The sequence below is a fragment of the Spermophilus citellus genome, assembly GCF_964194105.1.
Source record: "Spermophilus citellus genome assembly, chromosome: 5".
In the NCBI taxonomy this organism is placed as follows: Eukaryota; Metazoa; Chordata; class Mammalia; order Rodentia; family Sciuridae; genus Spermophilus; species Spermophilus citellus.
In genome coordinates this window covers 53,147,492-53,172,511 of record NC_138186.1, presented here as the reverse complement: position 1 = coordinate 53,172,511, position 25,020 = coordinate 53,147,492, and the positions used below count along the sequence as shown (strand labels likewise).

Below are 25,020 nucleotides of genomic sequence, written 5' to 3'. Positions count from 1 at the left end.
ATAAGCCCAAATCTGCCCCTTTGATTCGGACTGCTTTGTATTTCACCAAATAGGTAGACTTCTGTTTCTATAAACAGTTACTATTTTACATCCTCCCTTCCCTGATAAAATGGAGGATGGCTCTGCCTTTTTTTTTTTAATATTTCTTTTTTTTTTTTAAGAGAGAGTAAGAGAGGAGAGAGAGTGAGAGAGAGAATTTTAATATTTATTTTTTAGTATTTGGCGGACACAACATCTTTGTTGGTATGTGGTGCTGAGGATCGAACCCGGGCCGCATGCATGCCAGGCGAGCGCGCTACCGCTTGAGCCACATCCCCAGCCCCAGGCTCTGCCTTTTTTCATAAACCAGAATAGGTGTGTAGTCCACTCATTAACTGGTGAAAGGCTCAGGACATATGGACACAAGTGCTTCAAAATGGCACCAAAGCAGCCTGCCTCCCCAGAGAGCCAATTCCTAGGACCACATTTCTGTGCTGGGAACCTACATCAAAGTGAACCCGACCCAGTGCAGAGTCACCTCCCAGTAAACACCTGACAAACCTGTGAACAAGTCTCTGTTTTTGGAGTTCTGAGTTTTTTAAAATTGTGATTGGGGTGGTGGGGCGTGGGTTAAGTGGTCCTACCCTGTCCCTCTATCCCCACTTTCTCATGTTGAGGAGCCTCCTTTCCATACTGGGTCATGCAGAGGGGCTTTTGCTAGTTCTGTCTAGTGGCTGAGCGCTAACTGGTGGGGAAATCCCATGGCATCCTACACAAAGCCGTGAATAACAAGGAAGCGGCTGGCTGGCAACCCCACCATTCCTGTAGGGCTGGCAGCTTAGTAGATTCTACTTATGAGAATTACCTTGACAAGAAAGTGAATTACTTCAATGTACCCAGTAATTAAGAGCAGAAAATCCTCTTTGGAGAATTTCTCACTTAACACAAATCGATATTCAAGGTCTTGGCTGAAAATGAGTGGAACGAGTGGTACATGCATAAAGCTGCTGCTTGTCTTCGGCTATAATCATTCTTTGTTGTACTGAAGAACAGCTCAGGGGATGCCTTCCAACATCAACATGTGCAAGGGTTTCTTAGTTATCAAAGTTTGAGCTGAAGTGTGTATTTTATTGATATTTAAGATATGAAAGGCAGAAATAAAATGAGTAATAAAACACAAGATAATTAATAAGAACAACACAGGTCTCAATCATCAAAACCATCCCTCTGCTCCCTCCTAAGGAACTCTCTTTTGTTAACTCAAAGGGTCTAATTTAAGAATTTTCTGAGAGGCCTCTGAGAACCTGTTTATATATAATCATGCACCATGTGCAGCAGGGGTGGGGACCCTGCAGAAGCTCGGAGGGCTTGCACCAAGCTGGCCTCTAGATGATCCCTCATTTAAAATCTCTTAAATCATAACTGTTTAGCAGTCTTTGACTTTTATATGTACAAAAAGGTTTGTTTTCCCTGTCTTCACCCACACAAGGGGATAATTCTTTTAAGGAAAAATTCCCCCAGGTACATAGAGCTCATCCTGGTTTCATTTAAACCCATGGAGGAGGCTCCCAGTGTTTCCATCCAAAGCTCTGTGAACTCTGCTCGTCCTTTACAAAACCACTGACACAGAGGCCATTCAAGGGCTCAGAATTCATGGAATGTGCAGGAAAGGGGGCCTGGGAGTTGAGGTGCAGGAGTCTTCCAAGGATGAGGAGGATCCCAGAAAGGGGCACAATTGCTTTCCACCATCTCCATCTGCCTCAAGTCCATAACTCTGTGACAGACATCTACTGTGCATCCACTTGATTTCTGCAATTTAGTGTGGTTTGTTTTTTGTCATTGAGGAGGTGTGACCAGTGGCCAGGGATCTAGCAATGTCAATAAAGGAATAATAAGGGGGAAAAGGAAACAAGAAAAGTGTCCTTATTTATACTATTTGATTAACACATACCAAAAGCACTTGGCGGAAAACAATGAGCACAGCAAATCATCCAATGAGAACACAGCTTTATAGCATTACAAAAAATAACATCTCACCTTGTCTCCCAGTACAAAGGGAGCTCATTTTAGGACCAAGGATCACAAAATCAGTTGCAGCCCAGCTGGCAAACACTTTGGGTCTCGAGTTCCTTCCCCGACCACATTACAACATCAGCTTTGACGCATCTGCAAAACATCTCTGTACAAAGTCAGATCCTAAAGATCAAACCCAGGGAGGCACCCTCTCCCAGGCCAGCGACTCTAACTCATTCCCCTCTGAAGACACTTGGTAAAAGCAACAATCAACAGGGGCAGTGCTGCATCAGCAGGAAGGGCTCTGGCCCAGCCAAGGGAGGGGACTAGGAGCCCAACTTCTGAGAAACCATCCAGATGGGCAAGGTGGGGTAGGATAACAACCTGATAAAATGGAGAAAAGTATCACCTTAGGAATACTCATTTGGAATTTTAATCATAATGCAGCCTGGCACCTCTGAGACGTCCAGATCCATGCAGACTGGGAAAGAGATGCTCTTCGTAAATGTAATTTGGTATTATCTGACCTTTTTTTCATTGGTTCTAAGTTCTATTTTGCTTGAGAAACTGCAGCAATTTCTTTAATCAGCCATGGCTTTCCAAAAGATGTTCAGGCTAATGTAGCCGGGCAGTCAGCAGACGAGCAGGCCCACCTGGTGAAGAATGGCTCTGATGTCAGGACCCACTGGCTGCCCTCTCCATTGCCCGGAGCCAGCAGAGGGGACCGTGTCCACACAAATGGAGGGAGGCAGCAGCCCTACTTCTTGCCTGTGAGGGAGCCTCCAGGCCTGGAAAAGCCAGTCTCTCACAGATGGGTACTGGCAAAGTCCAGGCAAAGAAGCCAGGCTGGAGTCCTTCCTAAGCCATCTGGGTGAGTCCAGAAGGTCAGGCCCTGGCCTTGGTCTCCAGCACAGCAGTGACTAGCATGTGCATGCAAAGGGCCAGGAACTAAGTAACCAGCCCCTGGAAAGTGGTTTCATCGTTTTTGTTTTTATTCCCCCCACTTTCAGCTCTCAGAGCTGTTCCTGTATATAGTTCTGTTTCCTATAGTTCTGAAAGAGTGGTTCCATCACAGACGACCAAAGGCTGCACCCCTCTGGCTATAATGTTGACCTTCCAGTGGGTGGCACCAGCATAGCCTTGAAGGGAAACAGCAACAAGAAAGCACGTGAATATCAGCAGACCAGCGTGAATATCAGCAGACCAGCGCACCTACAGGCAGAGCCAGGCGGGCCACCTGCAGAGTCCACGGGGATCTTACACTGAAGATCTTTAACTCTTCCTAGTGTAAGTATTGTTCGCTCCTCGCTGTAACCTGACATCCAACAGGTGCTACTTTGAACCAAAAGGCTTTCTCTCCCCACCCTCCCCTGGGCAATCAATTCTCAGCCTCAGATTGAGCTCAAGCTTTCTTAGCAAGATAGGATGGGTCTGAGAGGGGGCAGGACCTAACTATTCAGTTTTTCTCAGGCCATCTATGACATGATTACATCATAGCATGTCCAGATTACCCTAAATCAGCATTTCCCAAATTGTATTCTGTAAACAGTAATGTCTTATAAGACACTCCAAAGAAACTGGGTTCCACAGTCAAGTAAGTTTGAGGAACAGCAGATTCCTCCAAGGCTTTTCAGTCTTTGGTACACTGATGTATACTGCATGTGGACTCTACTGACTCAAAAACCCTATTTGCCAAGGGCCTTCCCCAGGAACTGCCATTCCCATTGCTGGAGTCAGGAGCAATCCAAAGACACATGAACCCATGTTGTTTGAGTGGATGAGGAAGGCAAACTTAAGACCTTTGACACTTTGATAATCTGATGATGCCAACATCACTGTGTCTATGATTAAGATGACAGTCTTTTACAATTAAAAATTTAAGAGGTTAGATCTCATGTTAATTCTTTTTACCATAATACAATAACATGAAGAAACAAGCAAAAAACCTTATTGATGAAGAATTTTCTAGAGTACGGTTCCTACTCATCTTTAAGAAAACGGAATAGAATTTAATCTACACTTGATGACTCAGTAAAGATCACAATGAGCTGTACTATATACAGTGACTGCGAATGCTGTGCCTGATCTGTGTGTCATCCTGGAAAATGCCTCCAAGTCAAGGTTTTGTGGTGACTGGTGACCTAATTCCCGCCCATCTCCATAGGACAATATTTTGTCAAAAAATCAAAGAACTTTCTTGTTATAGTACCGTTCTTTGGAATTTATAAGGGACTGAAGTTGACACTATCCTACAACCATTGAATTATTCTCCCTTGTCAGGGCTGCTTTTCTGTCCTTATTTTGAATGGTGGCAGCTGTAGCCATTGCTTCTATTCTTGCCATATCTCAGATACTCATTGTCCTCCCTACCTTGTTCCCGTCCTTCTTCTCCCAAGCTTGTTTTTCTCCTCAGTCTCCTGTGCCTTTTCCATGTCCCAGTCATGTGGATGACCTTTTACAGACACAGTCAACCACAAGGTTCCTTTCCCTCTGGTTTACAAACTGGCCTATCACAACTTGGAAGGTGAACTGTTCTGGTTTTAGGCTATTCTGGTCTATCTGCACCAGCAGCATTTGATGCTCAAAGTCTCTTTGATTATTTCTAGATACCTTATTCCCCCCTTGAAAATTAATTCTATAACTGGCACTCTGGATGCTTGTGGGAGTTGAAAATCTGGAATGTGGATAACTAAGGGGTTTCTATAGTTGTCTCAACTGCTAGGCCTTTGTAGAACATAAGACACCTATTCAAGCACAAACACCAACTCCAAACACAATACACAGATTTCTGCAATAATCACCCTTAGTGTAAGGGTCACTGTAGTATAGGAAATAGGTTCAGAACAATTTTCATTCAGGAATCCTCTTTTTTTGTAAGCATTTCCCAAGCACCAGGCCAGCTGTGCTCCATTATTAGTTGATGCTTAATTTGTACATTTTAGTTATTTTCCATGTCTAAACTAAAATAAGGGTTATGTAACTTGGAGTAAAGCTTGGTATAGTTTGCTCCCCACAAATGAGGTGGGATGTTTGTAGGAATTTGAGGTTTTCTGAATGAATAAAATGAAATCAACTGGAAAACTAGTCTGGGCTCTGTCGAGGACTGCTGGCCTCACCCAGGTTTTGTGAGGCAGGAAAAACAAAGAGGTCAATGATGACACTTGCTGTTTTAGTGGCTTCTGCCAACAAGACTGCTCTCACACTAATTGCTACTGACAGTAGTTGATGCAAACCTGTTTCTTTGGAATAGATTTTTAGAATATAAGGCACAGGATAAGTCTCATCTGGGAAAACATGAAGCCAGAGTCAAGAGTGAGTCACTGGTGTGAGTCTGTGACTTGGCTATGGAACCCACACAGGAGTGTGTGACCCTTGTATACTGCTTTGCATTGTTTTATTTGCAAAATAGGTATATAGTTTCCTGGCATCTTGAATTGTCCCTCCCTAGAATTTGCCTGCACCTGAAATGACATGTAAGAATTGATGCTCTGCTTGACTCTAGTGGGGCGTCCTCTCTGGGTCTCAACCTCCTCATCTGTAAAATGAGGGATTGATCTAAACATTTTCCAGAATTCTTTCTAACTGGAAGGTTCTATGACCAATCGACATGTGCATTCTAAGTACGGTATGTAGAAGACATTTCTCTCTGCTACATAAGTTTATTTCTAAAACATATTGACTCTGTTAATAAAAGAATGTTATTTTTGACTCTACTTAATAAAAACTTTGGGAAGGCAGTATTTGATACTTAGAATATTTTAACTCTTTTTTTCTGAGTTAAAAATTAAAGATTCCTCAGTTGATCCTACCCTCCTGAGACCCTACATACCGATATCCCCTGGCTCTATTGGCATGGCCACAGACTGACAGTGTCTTCGGCACTGGAAGGGAGGGATGAGCTGCAACATGGCCTCACCGCTGCCAATGGTAAATAGGTCATGCACCGTATGCATCTGGAGGAAAGAGCAGGGAGGGAAAGAAAACAAAACCTGAGGATTAGAACATGAAAATCCTCACACATATGGCTTGAGTTTCCTAGCAGCCTAAGCAAAGAGGAAAAGAGAACCAACAAAAAATTCATAATTATGCCCAAAAGACAAAACAGTTTCTCCTATGCATGGCATATCCTGGTACTGAAACCAGGATAAAATGTCTTCTATGGGTTCTTCTAAAGAGACACTATGTAATTTACTCAGCAACACCCTCAATGACAGCCCAGAGCAGTTGCTGAATGAGTGCTATGACGTAGACATGTGTCCTCCAAAAGTTCACGTGTAAGAAGACAATGCAAGGTTTAGAGGTGAAATGATTGGCTTATGAGAGCCTTAACCCAATCACTGAATTAATCCCTTCATAGGGATTAACTGAATGGTAACTGAAGGGAGGTGGGTTTGGCTGGAGGAGGTGGGTCACTGGGGCTATGCCTTTCCGGTATATATTTTGCCTTTTGTCGAGCAGAGCTGTTTCTCAGAGGCCATGTCTGAAGCACTTTCCTCTGCCACACTCTTCCATCATGATGCTAAGCCTCACTCAAGCCCCGAGGAATGGAACTGGCTGTTTTATGGACTGAAACCTCTGAAACTGTGAGCCCCAAAGAAACTTTTCCTACTCTAATTGTTTGTTTGTGAAAAAGCTGACTAAAACAATGAGCTTCACAATTTGCAACTATTTTGATCCACAGTTTCAAAGTAGGTCAAAGGCAAAATATCTTCTTGCCATATATATATATATATATATATATATATATACACACACACACACACACACACACACACACACACACATACACACACACATACACACACACATATACATATACAGATATCCATAAAGATATAAATATAGATAGGAGTTGGGGATCAAACCTAAGGCCTTGCACATGCTAGGCAAGCCCTGTATCACTCAGCTACATCCTCTATCTTCTTACCACAATTTAACAAATGTGGTTCTGAGCTGGGGTTATGTAGCTCAGTGGTAAAGCGCTTGCCTCGCATGTGTGAGGCACTGGGTTTGATCCTCAACACAGCATATAAAGAAATAAAAATAAAGATATTGTGTCCATCTACAGCTAAAATATATATATATATATATATATATATATATATATATATATATATATATATTTTTTTTTTTTTAAAGTGGCTCTGTCTGAGGCCCACCTGTGGTGGTTTAAGTATACAATCTTCTAAGGGTACTATTTAATCCAGATATTTTAGATAAACAGGTATGCATATCCTTTAGGCACTCTTCTATGGACTCTCATTTCTTTTTTTTTTTTTTAAAGAGAGAGAGAGAGAGAGAGAATTTTTAATATTTATTTTTTAGTTTTCGGTGGACACAACATCTTTGTTTGTATGTGGTGCTGAGGATTGAACCCGGGCCACACGCATGCCAGGCGAGTGCGCTACCGCTTGAGTCACATCCCCAGCCCTCTCATTTCTTACTATTAGGATTCTGATAAAAATTGCATAGCAGCAAGTTCAAATTATCTGGCAAGACCCAGGTAAGCAGATATGCCATGTTACTAATTAAACCTAATGACAATTAGCCTGGCCTCTGATTTTGAAAATGAGAGACAATCAAGATATGTACCTGCAGAGGTAACTACTGTCAGCAATATGCACTAAGTACAACCTGCTGTGTTCCAGGCAAGGAGTTGTGAAGCCCGTGGATGGGCAGGGAATAGGGACATGGAGAGGTGGGACTTACTCTGGTTTTTCTCCCTAGCTCCAAAAAAACCCCTAGAGCTTCCTCTTCCTCGCCTCCCCAACTGAAGCTCTTGCCCTTCAGAGTAGAGCTCCTGCCTACATAAAACAGATGGCACAAGCTGGATTCCCTGGATTTGGTTTTTCTTTTCCATTCCAGGACTCTAGGTTTGGGTCTCATCTTCTTCTGGGTCCAACCCTGGCTATGATTTTGTTTCTAAGACATATTAGAGCCATTTCAGTGAGATGGTGTAGTGACAGGAGGGAGCTTGGTACCTTGAGCTGGCCTGCAGTTGACTGGTGCTAACACCACAGAAGCCCTGATATCTGTAGTCTACAAAAAAAATCCCAAAGACCTAAAGCAAGTGGGTGTAGTCTTCTTTCATAGGCCTGAGAGGGGTGGGGTCATGTTCCTTCACACCTAGAGTGGAAACAGAGAGACAGGAGATGCAGGCCAGCCTCAGGTAGCACTGTGGAGTGGGTGGAGCTAGACTTAATCTCTTCCCCTAGTGACTCTAAGAACCAGATCCCCTCTTCTATCCTAAGCCTGCTTTGGGATGCTGGGCGCAGACCTTGACTTTACCAGAGCCCAGGAACAGGGATGTGGAGAACTGGGTGGAGTAACAAGGCTGGGAAAAAGGAAAGCTTGGGCCAGGGTGGGAAAACAGATACTCCAAGAAACCAGACTCAGGACTTTTGCCTTTTGGGGCCACTCCCCTTCCCAAAACATCCTTGTGAACCACAATAAGATGATTTCAATAGCCATTTGAGTAACTCAAGTTACTTGGTTGGCTGGGCTCCTTGGTGCTAAGCAGGCTGGTGAAATTATCTTCAATATTCAAGTGGGAAAATTGAGATAAAGGCCCTCGCCCAGAATTAAATCATAATTATGAAGATGAAATCATCCTATGGCCAAAGTTCTAGTCAAGGACAGCAGGATAAACTCCGGTAAAGTCTGAGGCAAGAGCCCAGCACCTCCCCACTGCTGGCAGACAAAAGTTCTTATTCTAGACAAAATGATTGTTTTTATAGGTTTTTAAAATTTTCCAACACAATTCAGCAAATCTGGAGCCAAACAAGAGTATCAGGAGGTTGAAGACACAACCAAGAGTTGATAGGTAGTCACAGTTTGGGATATTTAAATTTTGTGTTATTTTTTTTTAAGTGGTGTTGGGGTTTGAACCCAGGGCCTCAAGCATGCTAAGCTCAGCTTTACCTTGGGGATGTACCCCCATCCCTAATTTTTTTTTTACAAAATTCATTCTTTTAATTCTTCCAAATCAATAAAGGCTCAAAATCTTCCTTAGGAATGAAACTCAATAAAAGAACAATTCAGAGAAAAGTAAATAGACACAAACACAGAATACCTTCTCCCAGTCTACTGGCTAGGGACCAAGGTGGGAAACACTGGGTGCAGAGTGGGCCTTTCCACCCTGAGTGGGACACTTACTTTCTCCAAGTTTCTAGCAGATCCTCCCCAGGCTCCCAAGCTTTTGCCTTTCCAGTTCTCTACCTAAATGTTCTTTTTTTGTGTGGGGGAGGAACATCCTAGGGGTTGAACTCAGAGGCACTCAACCACTAAGCCACATTCCCAGCCCTATTTTGTATTTTATTTAGAGACAGGACTGAGTTGCTTAGGGCCTCACTGTTGCTGAAGTTGGCTTTGAACTCGTGTCTCAGTCTCCTGAACTGCTGGGATTACAGGTGTGTGCCACCACACCCGGCTTGAATGTTCTCATTTGTTTTTATTTTATTTTGGTGGTACTGGAAGTTGAGCTCAGGAATGTTCTAATGTTCTGTCTCTGAGCTACTTTCCCATTCGTTTTATTGTATTTTGAGACAGGGTCTTGCTAAGTTGTCCAGTCTGGCCTTGAATTTGCCATCCTCCTGCCTCAGCCTCCTAAGTAGCTGGGATTATAGGCATAAACTATGATGCCTGGCTTTCTTATTTATTTCTGGGGAAAGCCAGCTATCCTGGGAGTCGGGGGTTGAAGGAATCCTCCTGTTAATCTGCTCCACGACCTTGGACAGATCACTTAAAATCTCTCTGGGACTCAGTTTCCTTATTTACAAAATGGAAACACTGGACTATTCATTTATATACTATTCATCTATGGCTTGCCTACTTTATAATTTGGGGTAGAGAAGTCAGACTCACTGCACATTCAAGTCCCTTCAAAATTTACAATTCTACTCCCTTCAATATAGAAAAGTAGCTTGCCCCTACATGTTAAGGACAGGAAACAGGCTTTTAAGATACCTAAACTTTCTGGAAACATGCCTTTATAACAGGGTGGGACACTGTAGGTCTCTTGACTAGCAGCAGAAGGGAGACCTTTGGATTATGTAGGTGTTCCCTCAATTCACCCTCTAAGTCAATATACCAGAAAGGCCTTGATTATGACACCAATCCAGATCCCAAATGAAGAATGTTCTAGATCCAAGTCCTCTCAAAATTTCCTACCTTGCTCCCCACAACAGGTTCCGGGTGAAGAAGGAAGCACTTTTTTAAGGAGGCATCTTTTGGAAATGGCAGGTGGATAAAAACAGGAAAAAGCTCCCGTAAAATTTGTGACCTATTCAGAGGTCTTCTCCTGTAAAAGTTTGTAACAGAAAAACATCATCAGACTGGGCCATCCAGCCTATCTACTAACAGAGGACTAAGCAAGGGTGGGGAACTGGGTGGTAGGTAAAGAGGAAAAGAAAACAGTATAATATCTTAAGTTCTAGGTCCATGAAGAAGAGTCAAGCTGAAAAAATGAATTATAACATGCACACACACGCATAAACCCTATGGCCATGGTTTCTATGAGTGGGTGGTATGTCTAGAAAGTCCAGTTAAAACAATGTATAGACGAAGAAAAGAAAGGATCTATTCATTCTACCTTGTAAAGAGATCACGAAAATAGCAGGCCACGTGGGGGAGGGAAGAAGAGAGGAGGGGATAAAAAAGCATGACCCTTCTTCTCAGTGCAGAGTGGGAGGCCTGATGAGCTTGTTAAACTGGGCATTCTATCTCAAAAATAGATGGCAAATTTAAAGTTAGGAGGATGGGGGCTGGGGATGTGGCTCAAGCGGTATTGCGCTCGTCTGGCATGCGTGCGGCCCGGGTTCGATCCTCAGCACCACATACAAACAACGATGTTGTGTCCGCCGATAACTAAAAAATAAATATTGAAAAATTCTCTCTCTCTCTCTCTCCCTCTATCACTCTCTCTTTTAAAAAAAATAAATAAATAAAGTTAGGAGGATGTATTTAGAAATTATCCGGAAGAATTCTGAGAAAGCTATTTTAATTCTCCTTTGAAACAGTTCTAGGATAGAAACCAGCTTTTGTTTTCTTGTTAGAGAGCAACCTTAGACCCAAGGAATGGACCCGACTGGGCCAGCCAGCCTATCTTCAGGACTGGAAGCCATGAAGTGTCTTCTGTAGGACACAGAAAGAAATAGGGAAACCAACATGGGTGTCAGTCCTGATGGGGTGTGCTTGGGCAAGTTACTGAGCCTCTCTGATTGCCACTCTTCTGATCTGAAAAATGACAATGATAATTTCTTTTTCCCAGAGCTATTGTGTCACTAATGAGCAACAGACACTAAGCACCAAAACACTCTGCCTAGAACAAGCAAGTGCCAGGAAATGCAGTTCTCCTCCTGCTCCTCACGCTCTTTCCTTGGCCCCGGTGCTCAGGACCCATCCTCCAGACACGTCTCTATTAACACATACTTAGAAATAAATCATGATTCTATTAGGCACCCCATGGTGGTGCCCTTCTTTTGACCATGCTCCATTTGGTTAGTTTATCAGAGAACTCCTCTCCCTTGGCTGTATGCTGTCAAGTGAGTACTCGGTGCTGACACGTGGCAGGGGCTCAGTGGCTCCCACTGTTCGGACATCTAGCCCACCTCTTCCCCACACACAAGCTAAGTGCCCTTCCATACTCACCATGGATAAGGAAAGGGGAACCATCGCTCAGGAAAGCAACGCCACCACTTGGCGAAAAACCCTTCAGTGAAGCCTTCTGTCATCTCAGGATACTGGCACAGAAAATGTTGAATCTCCTCAGACAACAGGGGCTGTCCAGACTTGGTGAGACAGAAAGCAAACCATCACTCAGTGGGAGAATCAGGATTTTTTTTTTCAGTTTTTTTAGTTATAGAGGGACACAGTACCTTTATTTTACTTATTTATTTATACGTGGTGCTGAGGATTGGACCCAGCGCCTCACACATGCTAGACAAGCGCTCTACCACTGAGCCACAACCCCAGACTGAGATTCAGTCTTCTTACCTTGATCACCAGAGGATGGAGTCTCTCGAACTCCTTGGGGGTATCTTCCAGGAGTATTACCTTGAGGGGTAATTTCTGAGCACAGCCAGTGCAGTTGGGAGGGATGAGCTCTGACTCATTCTGCTCACAGTCATTTGTCCACCAGGGGTCAAAATCTGAGAGGGGTAGAGATATGGAGAAAGAGTTAGACACAGGAATAACACAGCTGTAGATCCAGTACTCTGGGAACGAAAGTGAAAGGAACATAATTTTCAAAGGAAACAATGATAAGCACAAGACCTCTGAAGAGAGACATGTGAAGTAAGTACCCTCTGAGGACGAGTAGAGGGTCCAGGGGACAGGGATGGGAAGGATACTTTTCTCTGTATACTTTCTTACACTTTATGAAAAATGTCTTTTAACATGTACATATATTTCCTAAATCAAATCAATAAATTAAACATAACAGTTGGCAAAAACATTCTCAACATTTTCTAACCCATGACCACTTGTCTGAAATGTCTACAGCACACGGGGAGGGCAGATGGAAAGGGTGGCCTCATACCCCTGATACATGTCTTCTCGCACACTCTGAGCATCTAGACCTCTGGCTCTCAAGAACAAGTGGGGGCCAGGACAACTCTGGGAAGGAAGAGTGAGGAAAGGGCACAGAAAACAGAAGGGATGCAGAGGAGAGACAGCACTTCCTAGGGGCCCTTTTGGCATACAGTGAATTGCATCTGCCCATAAGAACTATTCCACCCTATCTCACAAGAGGCAGGGCCACTACTAACCCTTGTTTCTGGACCACAGGTTGGTCAGAAGTGGAAGGACCCCAACCCAGACCCTGATATGAGTACTCACTGGCTGCCTGAAACCTTTCCCTGGCTGGCTCCTTCTCTGAGGGGGCTGTTTCTATATAACCTCCCCAGCTTCTTCCTGTCCCTTCCCTCTGACAGAATCCTTTTCACAATGCTATTATGTTATTTCTTGTTTATCTTCTGTTCTGGGTTTCATCTGTATTCTCTCAGAGTTGTTTGTTTTGAACTCTAATTTGAATCCAAAATGTTTCACAACATGGTTCTGATTAAAACCTAGTAGAAATGAATCCAGAGAGAGCCTAGAACAAAAAGCAAGAGACAACCAAATGTGGCTGGAATGAACTCATTTATTTAGGTACTGGAGATTGAACTCAGGGGCACCTTACTTCTCAGTTATAGCCTCAACCATTTTACTTTGAGAAAGGGTCTCACTAAGTTGTCCAGGCTCACCTAGAACTTGCAATCTTCCTACCTCAGCCTCCCAAGTTGCTGGGATTACAGGTGTGCCCTACTGTGTGAGGTGAACCGAATTTTTTAAACTAATAAACTCATTTAGAAACTGACCCTTATTCACAAAATATTTTCTTTCTTTTTTTATATACCTTTATTTTATTTATTTATTTTTATGTGGTGCTGAGCCTAGGGCCTTGCATGTGCTAGGTGAATGCTCCACCGCTGAGTCACAACCCCAGCCCTCACCAAACATTTCCTGTAATCAGTAGTAAACACTTCATCTTGGTGTTCGTTAAGGCAGTAGCAGAGGGACGGGGAATCCCCACTAGGGAAGGTCTGTGACTAGCACATCACTCACAGATAGCACTGGGCATCCTCAAGGAGCTCTCCTCCTGGTCAATCTATCAACCAGACAACTACAGGTGCAAGGGGGCCTCTCCTCCCACAGGGCTCACCAGGGGCCTCCAGGGCCAGTGGAATAAACTTATAGTGTCACCTGTTTCTGTGATACACTAAGGTTGCAAAGTGTACACTTTTTTCCTTCTGGAATATTTTCAAATGTTCCTTATTAGGAGTCAAAAATAATGAATTCTTGCCAAAATACAAGAACTCCACATAATGGACACACCATGAAGCACAAATAATTATACCAACACGTTACCATTACACACCACGTTTCAGTTTCCAAAGTAGTTGGGAAGAAAAGGAAGCTAATGCAACAAGAGCCTGGCCCTGCATGTGCCATTTCTGCGTACTATACTGTTTGATGTGTATCATGTGGTTGCGGAGGAGGCCTCATTACTTTGACCTTACAGATAAAAACTAAAAGTTAAGAGTGTGATAGGAGACGCCGGGCAAGGGGCTCAAGGGAACGCTGCCATAGGGCTTCCAGGGCTTGAAGCGCATCTGACTCGAGAGCAAAATGAGGAACCATCATTTTGATCCATCAATGAGGCTTTTCAGCAGGGGTTTCCTGATGTTCTAGGGACATTATTCTGAGTTGGGATGAGAGCGCCCTAAGAGAGACTGGGAAGAGGAAGACCTAGTTATATTCTGACTTTCCCCTTTTGGGGTCCTGTGAAGAGATGTGAAACAATGAGACTAATGGCAAATTCATAGACGGGGGCGGCACTGCTGTGAATGTTTGGCTGGATGACACCCCGCAGGACTCCTCATCTAAAGAGCACCAACCTGCGAGACCCTGGATAGCCGCAGACTTGTTATGATATTTTCTGCAGTGATGTATCATATTTCAACAGAATCAGTTAATTAAGATAGTCTTCCCAAGAGGTGAGAGTAAAGCATCAACACAAAGGGGAGCCGTCCTCTAATCTGTACAAATGTGCTACATTGTCTAGCAGCAAGCAGCTCTGAAGGGTTTAAGTGTAACTTGTTTAATTTTATTATGAGCTTTAGATATTCTTGGTATTTCCAGGAGGAGATTCCTTGAAACACAGGTGCAAGAAGAAGACCCAGTAAAGGAAAATCAAGAAAGGAAAAGAAAGCAAGAATAGGACAGTATCTTGGGAAATAAGAGAAAAACTTAGGGGTGACTTTCCCTGAAAGTCCAAGAAACACATGTAAACAAATGCTAGTACTAAAGGAATAATATAAGATGAAATAATGTAAGATGCAGATACCTTGATATGTAAAAAGCAATAGCTTTATTACTCTAACTAGTTAAAAACTGAAATTAAAAATGATCCAATTCATAAAAACTAGAAATAAATTTAATAAGAAAGGTAAAACTAGGAGCTGGGTGAGTGGCACCTCCTTCCTTGGGAGGCAGAAGCAAGAGGATCACCAGTTCAAGGCAAGCTGCAACTTAATGAGACCCTGTCTCAAAATTAAAAAAAAAAAAAAAAGTACTAAGGGATGTAACTCAATGGTAGGGAACCCCTAGGTTCAATCTCCAGTACCACCACCGCCATAAAAAAAAAGGCCAAAACTATAGAACCTTATTAAAGGACATAAAAATAAGATCCCAAGGGCTAAGGTTCTGGCTCAGTGGTACAACACTTGCCTAGCATAAGTGAGGTTTGATCCTCAGCACCACATAAAAGTAAATGAATAAAAATAGAGGGGTTGTGGCTCTGTGGTAGAGCGCTTGCCTAGCATGTGTGAGGCACTGGGTTCAATCCCTGGCACCACATAGAAATAAATAAAATAAAGGTATCATGTCCATCTACAAATAAAAATATTTTTAAAAATAAGATCTCAAAACAAAGAAAGAAACCATGTACTATAGTCCTGGGTAGGGAGACTAGATATAAACTTGTCAAATCTCGGGCTAAGGATGCTCAGTGGTAGAGTGTTTGCCTAGCATGTGGGAAGCTCTGGGTTCTATCCTCAGTAACACACACACACACAAGATGTCGAGTGTCCCAAAACCATACATACAAATTTAATATAACTTGGACAGAATCACATCAGGTTTCTTACTAGTGAAGGCAGGGGTGGGATGAAGCTGTCACAACAGGGTTCTAAAGTTCACCTATAAAGTGCATGTGTGGAATAGCAAGACGCAGGAATCAGTAATCCAGCCTCCCAACCATCCTGGACAACATAATGACTTCCCAAGTATGGACATTGGCTAAAATCGATGGAGGACACTCCCCTCAGGCACAGGAACAGTTAGAACACAGTTATGTGACAGACACTGGGCAAATGACCGACTTAAAGACCCCCACCTCTGACTGCCCATGGGTTATTAACAGGCTCGAGCCTGTATCTACCTGGGTAGAGGTGGGTAGGACTGGAAGGGCAGAACATGATTTTGCTTTCTCTAAGTAGTTGTCAATACATTTCTTTTTTAAAGCTTTACTAAGATAAAATTTATATACTATAAAATGTATGCATTTAAAGTGTATAATTTATCAGAAGATAGACTATTCATCCAGAAAAACAAATTTAAAAAGTTTAAACATATTATTCACTGAATATTAGTGAATTCCTAGTTGTGTAACTCTCATTACTAATTTAAAAATATTTTCAACATTCTAAAAACAAACTCTGTATCAATCAGCAGTCACGGATGTCCAATCCCCTGCCACCTCCGTCCAACCCTGAACAACATAAGTGGAATCATACTATATGTGGCCTTTTATATCTAGCTTCTTTCATTCTGCATAAGTTTTCTTCTTGGTAACCAGGGACTGAACCCAGGAGCACTTAACCACTGAGCATCACATCCCTAGCCCCTCCCCAACCTTTTAAAATATTTTAGAGACCTAGCTTCCATGAGGTGCTTAGTGCCTTGCTAAATTGTTGAGGCTGGCTTCAAACTCGCAATCCTGCCTCAGCCTCCTGAACCTCAGCTTCCCGAGCCACTGGGATTACAGGTGTGTGCCACCATGCCCAGCTTGCATAGGTCTTCAAGGCTTGTCTTTGTTGTAGCATGTATCCATACTTCATTCATTTTTTTTTTTTGGCAGTTTTTGTGATTAAGCACACAAAAAACGTGCACATCAACTATCTTTTCATTTTCTTCACTGCTCAGCCTTGGTGTTGAAACTGGTGAGCTGGGCTGCTCTTTCCAGGATGGCTTTGTGGTTCTTGGAGGAATCGTTGTGAGCAATCTCAGCACAGTAAGGTTTGTTACACATGAGCAGCACTTCCACTTCTTGACACTGTGAACCAGGAACTTCCGGAAGCCACTAGGCAGCGTGTGCTTTGTTTTCTTGTTGCTCCTATAACTAATGTTGGGCATCAAGATCTGGCCCTTGAATCTTCTCCACACCGAATTGTCAATGTCCCTGGGTTTCCGCCAGTTGCACTTAATTAATGTAAAGTAATATTTCATTGCATGGGTATGCCACATTTGTCTACATGCTCATCAGTTGGTGAAAATTTTAGTGGTTTCTATTTTGGGGTTACTATGACTCATGCTTCTATTACATCTTTTGTGTGGACATATGTTTTTACCTCTCTTGAGTATCTATCCAGGAATGGAATTACTAGGTCACATAGTAACTCTGTTTTAACTTTTTGAGGAACTGCCACACTATTTGACATTCCCATCAGCACAGATTAAGTTCCAATTTCTTCATGTTCAAGCAAACACTTGTTAAACGTCTGTTTTTTTCTTTTTTTTTTTTAAATTACAGCCGTTTTCATGGGTATGAAGTAGCATCTCATTGTGGTTTGATTTGTATTTTCCTGATGCCTAATGATATTGAGGATCTTTTCATGTATATACAGGCCATCTGTATATTTTTAAAGAAATGTCTATTCAAATTCCTTGCTAATTTTTCATTGGTTGTCCTATTCTAGAACTAGATTTTAAGAGGTATAAACAAGAAATTCTTTTTGTTTTAGTATGGGGGATTGAACCCAGTACTAAACCCTGCACACTCACTAAATTGCTGAATATGGTCTCAAACCTATGATCCTCTTGTTTCAGCCTTCTGAATAGCTGGGATTACACAAATGAACCACCTTACCCAGTTAACAATAAATTCTTGAAAACGAAATGAGGGATTTAGTTCACCAGACATTAGAGCATTCTATATTGTTACAATAATTAAAATAGTAAAGTTAATCCTCATTATTAGAATTCCTATTTTCAAATTCCTCTACTCCCTAAATTAATACTCTAAAATCAATACCCAAGATACTTTTTGCATCATTTGCAGAGCAGCAAATCCCAGCTGAGGTAGAACATAGTAACATCTTTTACTGTTTTTTCCCCATTTCCAATATTATAAACAAGCATCCTATTCATAATCTATTTTATTTTTATTTTTTTAATATTTATTTTTTAGTTTTTTAATTGGACACAATATCTTTATTTCACATTTATGTGGTGTGGAGGATCAAACTCAGTGCCTCAAGCATGCTAGTCTTGCACTCTACCACTGAGCCACAACCCCAGCCCCTCATAACCTATTTTAATGCCACGTTTTTTGGCATTTTTGTGCTTTTCGTTGAGTGATTTTGTATTTAAAAGGACCCCTAAAAGAGACAGTGCATGTATGGGGTCAAAGGGCATATGCAACCTCTCTGTACTTCCCCAATTTTGATGTGAATTCAAAACTGCTCTAAAAAATGAAGTTAATTAATGAAAAGAAAAAAAAAAAGTTCTCAAGTATAATGCTAAAGTGCTACCTGGTCTTCTTTAGTGCCAGAAGGCTGTGATGTGCCTTGCAGAAAAAATATGCATTTGTTCATAAATTATAATGATGTTGACTATGAATTTAATGTTAATGAAGCAACAATATATATTCAACAAGGGGCCTTTAAACAGAAACATATACAAAACAAAGTGTGCACTGATTAGAAAACTGTGGGAGAGGCTTGCAGGTACCTAACCTGTATTTCCTGTAAAGGCAGTAATCTAGCAATCATTAATCTAGTGTTCTCAGAAACTTCAGACCCTAGACATTAACTACAATAAATAATGAAAATCAACTGTGTACAGATAGAGGAAGCTATATGTGCTTCCTCTGCACAGAGGAAAAACATTATATATATATATATATATATATATATATATATATATGCAAAAAGCTTAAGAAAACAGAAAAAAGAATGTAGAAATAGATCTAATATGTATAACCCTAACTCTAACCTTAACCTTAACACCTGGTACAAAATAAATAAATAAATACACACACATATGTATATCTTATAGAAATACAGTACATGTATTCAAAATACATGTTTATAAATATGTCAGGTATATTTTTTATAATAGGAAAGCAAAACTTGTTAAATTATGGACTATTCTCAGAATAGAGTATAAAATTCCCCCAAATTATATACTGGGTTAAATAGTATCCAAAATTTATGACCTTTCTGGACTTCAAAATGTGACCTTACACAGAAATAAGTTCTCTGCAGATGCAATTAGTTAAGATGGGGTCATACTGATGTATAGGCCCTTAATCCAATCTGAATGGTGTCTTTGTTATGGTTTGGATGTGAGGTGTCCTCCAAAAGCTCATTTGTGAGACAATTCAAGAAGGTTTAGAGGGGAAACGATTGGGTTATGAGAACCTTAACCCAATCAGTGAATTAATCACCTGATGGGATTAACTGAGTGGTAACTGAAGGTGTGCAGGATGGCTTGAGGAGGTGTGCCCTGGGGTCAATCCTCAGCCCTGCATATAAATAAATAAATAAATAAACAAACAAAGAAGCAAATAAATAAATAAACAAATAAAGGTCCATTGACGATCAAAAAAATATTTAAAATAAAAAGAAGAGGAGGAGTAGAGGACACAAAAGATATGCACACAAGGGAAGACAGCCATGTGAAGATAAAAGCAGAGACTGGAGCCCCAGCCAAGGCACACCAAGGGTTGTTGGCAACCACCAGGAGCTGAAGACCTTCAGGAGGAAGCACAGCCCTACCAATACCCTGATTTCAGACTTCCAGTCTCTAGAACTGAGAGAACAGATTATGTTGTCTTAAGCTACCCAACCTGTGGTACTTTGGTTTAGCAGCCTAAGAAAGTAATTCCATGAGTCTAACCAAAAATAATACCTACATAAGCCCCTTTATGTGACTGTGAAGCAAAAAAGTGTTTGTGTGTATAAAGTACATAAGGCTGGGGGTGTAGCTTAGTGGTAGAGTGTGTGCTTAGCATGTGAGAGATCTTGGGTTCATCCCCAATACCCCTCAAAAATAATTTTTTTTGAACCAAAACATTATGCCACTTTATTTTCTTTGTATGTATGTGTTGTTTTATGTATCTTCCGAGTAAAAAATGTCTTTGGAGATCATGAAAACTTAAGCCAAGAATATCAAGTTTGAAATGTGGAACTGAGTCATATCAGAAGGCAGTCCCGGGCTGGTAGAGCACTCTCCTGGCATGTGTGAGGCACTGGGTTTGATCCTCAGCACCACGTAGAAATAAATAAAATAAAGGTCCATTGACAACTAAAAAAAATCTTAAAAAAAAAAAAAAAGAAGGAGGAGGCAGCATCAGTCCCCTGAAGAGGCACCCAAGAGGAGCAGAAGCATGTGGCAAGGAGGGTGCCAGCAAAGGAAAAGGGGAAATGAGGGAGAAGGATCACTGGAATGGGCTAGCCTATGCCATCCAAATTTCAAGAGCTACTTTTGCTTTCTTAGCCTTGAGATCACCAAGATGGATAAAGTATGTGCTTGTATTTAATGGAAAGAGCATAAGGAATGGGCAGGCAGAGGACTATTTGGGGATGGGGTGGGGGAACAGTGTAGGCTCTTCCTCCCCTTCTACAGAATCCCCCGAAACAGAGATGTGACCAGATTACAGTGGGCTTTTGTGCGTCTACCTGCAAACGTTTCATGTGATATTTTCTCTACATATGGCAGGAGCCATCATGCCACAAAATGAGCAAAACTCCATCCTGGGAAACAGTCAAGGGCACACAGACAGACCATCCCATGGAACCCAAGCTCACAACACTTTTTCAATTATATAGAGTTGCTGCAACTTGCTTCTTTCTGTCCCTGTTTCTACTCATTCTTTCTACAGCACCAGACAGAAAGGCCAGTGGAAGGAACATAGTAACTGCCCATTTTTCTTTCAAAATTTCCTCTAGGTAACAAAGATAAGGAAGAAAAGTACAATGCCAATAATAGTTTTACTCCGGATATGCTCCCATATCAGTTATTTACAGAGAAGAAAAAAAAAGCAGGGAGGAAAAGAGAAACTCTGTGTACATATATGAGTTTAATAAAAGTCACGACCTGCAGTCCAAATTCTCACCATGATTTGGAATTATTTCCCTGTTTGAAAGTCAAAAACAATCTCCTAGACCAAACATAGCCTTGAAGTCTAGGTACAGAAACTGTAACCTCCCACTCTTTTCTACAAGTTGGACCTTCTGCAGAAAACTGGGTGGTCAAGATCTGACTGTCAAAAGGCTTTCTGGTGCCTGAGAGTGACTGACAAAGAATACTCATGTAGGCTGGTTTACTGCGAACAACCACAGCATACCCTGGAATTCGCAGTAGGGAGACTCCTTTCACACAGATTATTAACCTGGCAAAAGAAAAAAAAATCTTTTTGGACAAAATTCTTCCTCTGGGTAACAAGGATAGTGAAGTAGAAAGAAAGGCCCAAAGCTAATCCTAGCTGTGCAAGAGCAGAGAGTCTGTTTTGTTCACTGCTCTGTCGAAAGCAGTGCCTGGCACATAGTAGGGTTTCTAGAAACAGAAGGGAGGGAGGCCACTCCTGACTTTTCAGAAACTTTAACAATAAGATTAAGTCCATGGAGAGGAAAATCAAATGAGCAGTGTGAATCCACAGAAACCTCAAAATAAGGATTAAATGCCACATGTGGTGGCACCAATTTATAATCCCAGCTACTTGGGAGGCTGGGGCAGGAAGATCACAACTTCAAGGACAGCCTGCTTACTTAATGAGACCATGTTAAAATAAAACAAAAAGGTCCTGGGTTCAATCCCTAGTATCAATTAAAATATATACATACAATAAATATATCCTCAGGATTTTTAATGCTAGATTTCTATTCTTTCTTTTTAAGTTATTTTTTAAATATTTTTTTAGTTGTAGTTGGACACAATACCTTTATTTATTTATTGTTATGTGGTGCTGAGGATTGAACCCAGTGCCTTGCATGTGCTAGGTGAGCATTCTACTTCTGAGCCACAACCCCAGCCCCTATATATATATATACATAGTGTTCTTGCTGTGCAGTGCAGACACAGCGTCTCACCATATGTGAGGCTATCCAGGTCTCCTCAGCATAAATGGATGTTTTAATTTAAAATTGGCCAGAAAATGCCTGAAGTAAACAAAATAACTGGGCATATAACCTTGGAATTTGGCTTAGTGAGACCAGAGATGGCAGATAAAGAGTGGTATAATGAGCAGAATGATAGAATAGTGTTAAGAACTAGTGTTCAAGAGCTAGTTTGCCACTTTTTTTTTTTTTTTTTAACCCTGGGGAGCTTTACCATTGAGCCACATACCCAGCCCTTTATATTTTTTATTTTTGAGACAGGGTCTCACTACTGCTTAGGGCCTCAATAAATTGTTGAGGCTGGCCATGAACTTGAAATCCTCCTGCCTCAGTCTCCCAGGTATCTGGAATTATAGGTATATGACACCACACCCAGCTAGTTTGCCACATCACACCCGGCTAGCTTGCCACATTTAGATGGGTAAACAAGTTCCTTCGCCTCTCCTGGCCTCTTTTATAAAATAGGGGTATATACTAGACTAACTCTAAAGTTCCTTTTTTAACTCTCAGGGTCAATGATTTGAGTTGCAGACACAGCACAGTGGAACAGCACTTGCTTGCCTAGCACTCACAAGGCCCTGGATGCAATCCCCAGTACCACCAATAAATACAAATTTTAAAAAGACTCAATGATTCAATGAAAATGATGAAAGTCACGAGGATAATGGGCAGAAGCAAAGGAGACATAAAAATTATGAGTCTGGGAGGAAAAAAAAGAACAGAATGTAAATATGAAGAGAAAACTATGGATTAATAAGAGAAAATATTAAGTCAAACATTATCCATAACGGTACAGACTGGGAGGATAAGCTGGGCTGAAAGCCTAGGAAAACACCAGTGCAGGAAACTTCTAACGGGTCAATAATTTAAAAGATCATTTATCATTGAATTGCAGTATCAGTCAGAAAGAACCCTGTTTCTTCAAGGACTTGAGAGCTGAGAGAGAAAGCATTTGGAGACTTGAAGAAGAAAGAACTTTCCAAAATCAAACTGAAAACTAGACTCCTCAGTCATCCTGTACAGTTATGAACTATTCACATCAGAGGTTAAGAACCCAGATGGACGACAGGCTGCCTGGGTTCAAATCTTGGCTCCAAAACAATAGTCTTAGAATCTTGAGCAAATGACCTCATCTTACTGTGACTTCATCTGTAAAATGGGCATAAAACCTGAATCTACCTCATAAAGATGTTGTAAAGATTAAATGAGCCAACATATGGAAATACTGTTAAACTGGACTGGCATTTGGTGAGTACTAAATAACCAGCAGCTTCTTTACTTATTTTCTGCTGTGGAGTGTATTGTTCCCATGACTCACTACAAAGTCACTTCCATCTTCCTCATCAAGAGGTAGGAGGAGGGTGGGATTTCCTACCCAAGGCTGAAACCTAGAAAGAGAACCCCACTTCTGTTGGCTTTTTGTTCCCTGGGTGGAGTCAGGAGGAAAACCCACCAGAGCTCAGGAGGAAACCTCTTACCATTGGTGGTGGTCGTGCCTCGTTCCCAAGGTGCCACTGCAAGGAGCACCAGCTGACCCTGGGAGCATCAGACAAGCCGTGCTTAAAGAAACAATATGCTCACAGGGTTTCCTTGGGGAAATCTGCCAGAGCATTCTCCTACTGCCTTTATTTCAAAGGTACTGCTAGCGATCCTTAGCTGAAAACAGTTGTTGGTTGTTTTCCCTTTTTGTTTTTTTTTTAGCCAGACTTTAAGAATTATAGTTTTACTTTTCCAGCCCTCCTAAAGGCCCAGGGGTTCCTACTTCTCACACCCAATTCTATTTACCCCTCATATTATTATGCCATCTTAACTTTCCTTCTAAATATCCTGCAAAACACTGTTGTTTTAATGTTTACAACTTTGCAGAACTACCACACAGGAAAATATGGTGAGTCAGTATCTACACTTCTAAGTCAAGTCAGTACTTTTATAGAATCAACAACATTAATGAGCTAAAACCATATACTTCCATGGACTCACTGGATTTCAATCTGCAGGGCAAAATATTAATTTTAAATGGGGGCTGGGGTTGTGGCTCAGTGGTAGAGTGCTCGCCTAGCATGCGTGAGGCACTGGGTTCAATCCTTGCACCACGCATGAGGCCCTGGGTTTGATCCTCAGCACCACATAAAAATAAAATAGAGATATTGTGTCCACCTAAAACTAAAAAAAATAGATTTTTTTTTTTTAGTTTTAAATGGACCAAATAATTAGGATTTCTGACAAGACACTGAAGTTTCTTAAACTTTTAAACTATAATTTAGAGAAGGAGCAATCATTGTCCCTTGATCAATTCTCATTTTTTAGCTTGTCTATGAAGACTTTCTCTAATGAAGCAGGAGAAAGAACCATCAACCAGGCCCTGTTTACTTCATCCCACGTGCCAAAGAGCAGACGCTACCTCTGCGGAGGCTGTGAGGGGAAGACCGTCAACAAAGGAGAAGGATGTGTCTGGGCTATCTGACAAGGTTCTCTGGTTCTTTTCTCCAGATGCCCTGGACCTTCCTGACAGAAATTGGAAACTTAATTTTTGAGTTATATTGATGACATTCAAAAATAATCTTCCCAATAAATATAAGAAAGTTATATCTAGAATTTAAAAACTAAATATGTGAGCTGTTGACTTAAAAGGAAAAAAACAAAAACCCAAGACACTTTTTTATCTTACAATGTTCCCTTCCTCTGGTTTGGTATTTTTTCAAAATTTTTTTTTTTTAGTTGTAGATGGACACAATACCTTTATTCATTTATCTATCTTTATGTGGTGCTCAGGATAGAACCCAATGCCTCACCTAAGCAAGGCAAGCACTCTAACCACTGAGCTACAGCGCCAGTGGCCCGCCCCTAATTTTGTATTTTTACTTATTTTTCATGGTTCTGGGGATTGAATCCAGAGGCATTCTACCACTCAGCTACATTCCCAGTCCTTTTTTATTCTGAGTCAGGGTCTCACTAAGTTACTGAACTTGTGATCCTCAAACTTATGCTCCTCTTGTTTCAGCCTCCTGAGAAGCTGGGATAACAGGCATGTACCACCACACCTGGCTCCTTCCTCTGATTTTGATTAATTTTGGAAATCTTTTCATGA

The 25,020-nt window shown here is 41.5% G+C and overlaps 1 protein-coding gene across 12 annotated transcripts in view; it reads right to left on the bottom strand.

The window, feature by feature from the left end:
• Nucleotides 1-25,020, bottom strand: part of LOC308648696 (bombesin receptor-activated protein C6orf89 homolog) — a 54,788-nt gene that overhangs the window by 13,548 nt on the left and 16,220 nt on the right. For 10 of the 12 annotated variants that reach the window (XM_081293646.1, XM_081293647.1, XM_081293652.1 and 7 more), the window contains 4 exons: nucleotides 11,986-12,140; nucleotides 11,641-11,780; nucleotides 10,162-10,291; nucleotides 5,822-5,945 (listed from right to left, as the gene is read on the bottom strand). In XM_081293646.1, the coding sequence (XP_081149772.1) occupies nucleotides 5,822-5,945; nucleotides 10,162-10,291; nucleotides 11,641-11,780; nucleotides 11,986-12,140 (549 nt within the window). Of the gene's footprint in view, nucleotides 1-59; nucleotides 1,848-1,969; nucleotides 3,132-5,821; nucleotides 5,946-10,161; nucleotides 10,292-11,640; nucleotides 11,781-11,985; nucleotides 12,141-25,020 lie in introns of those variants that run through there. The other 2 variants (XR_014021903.1, XM_081293648.1) reach the window with 2 other exon arrangements.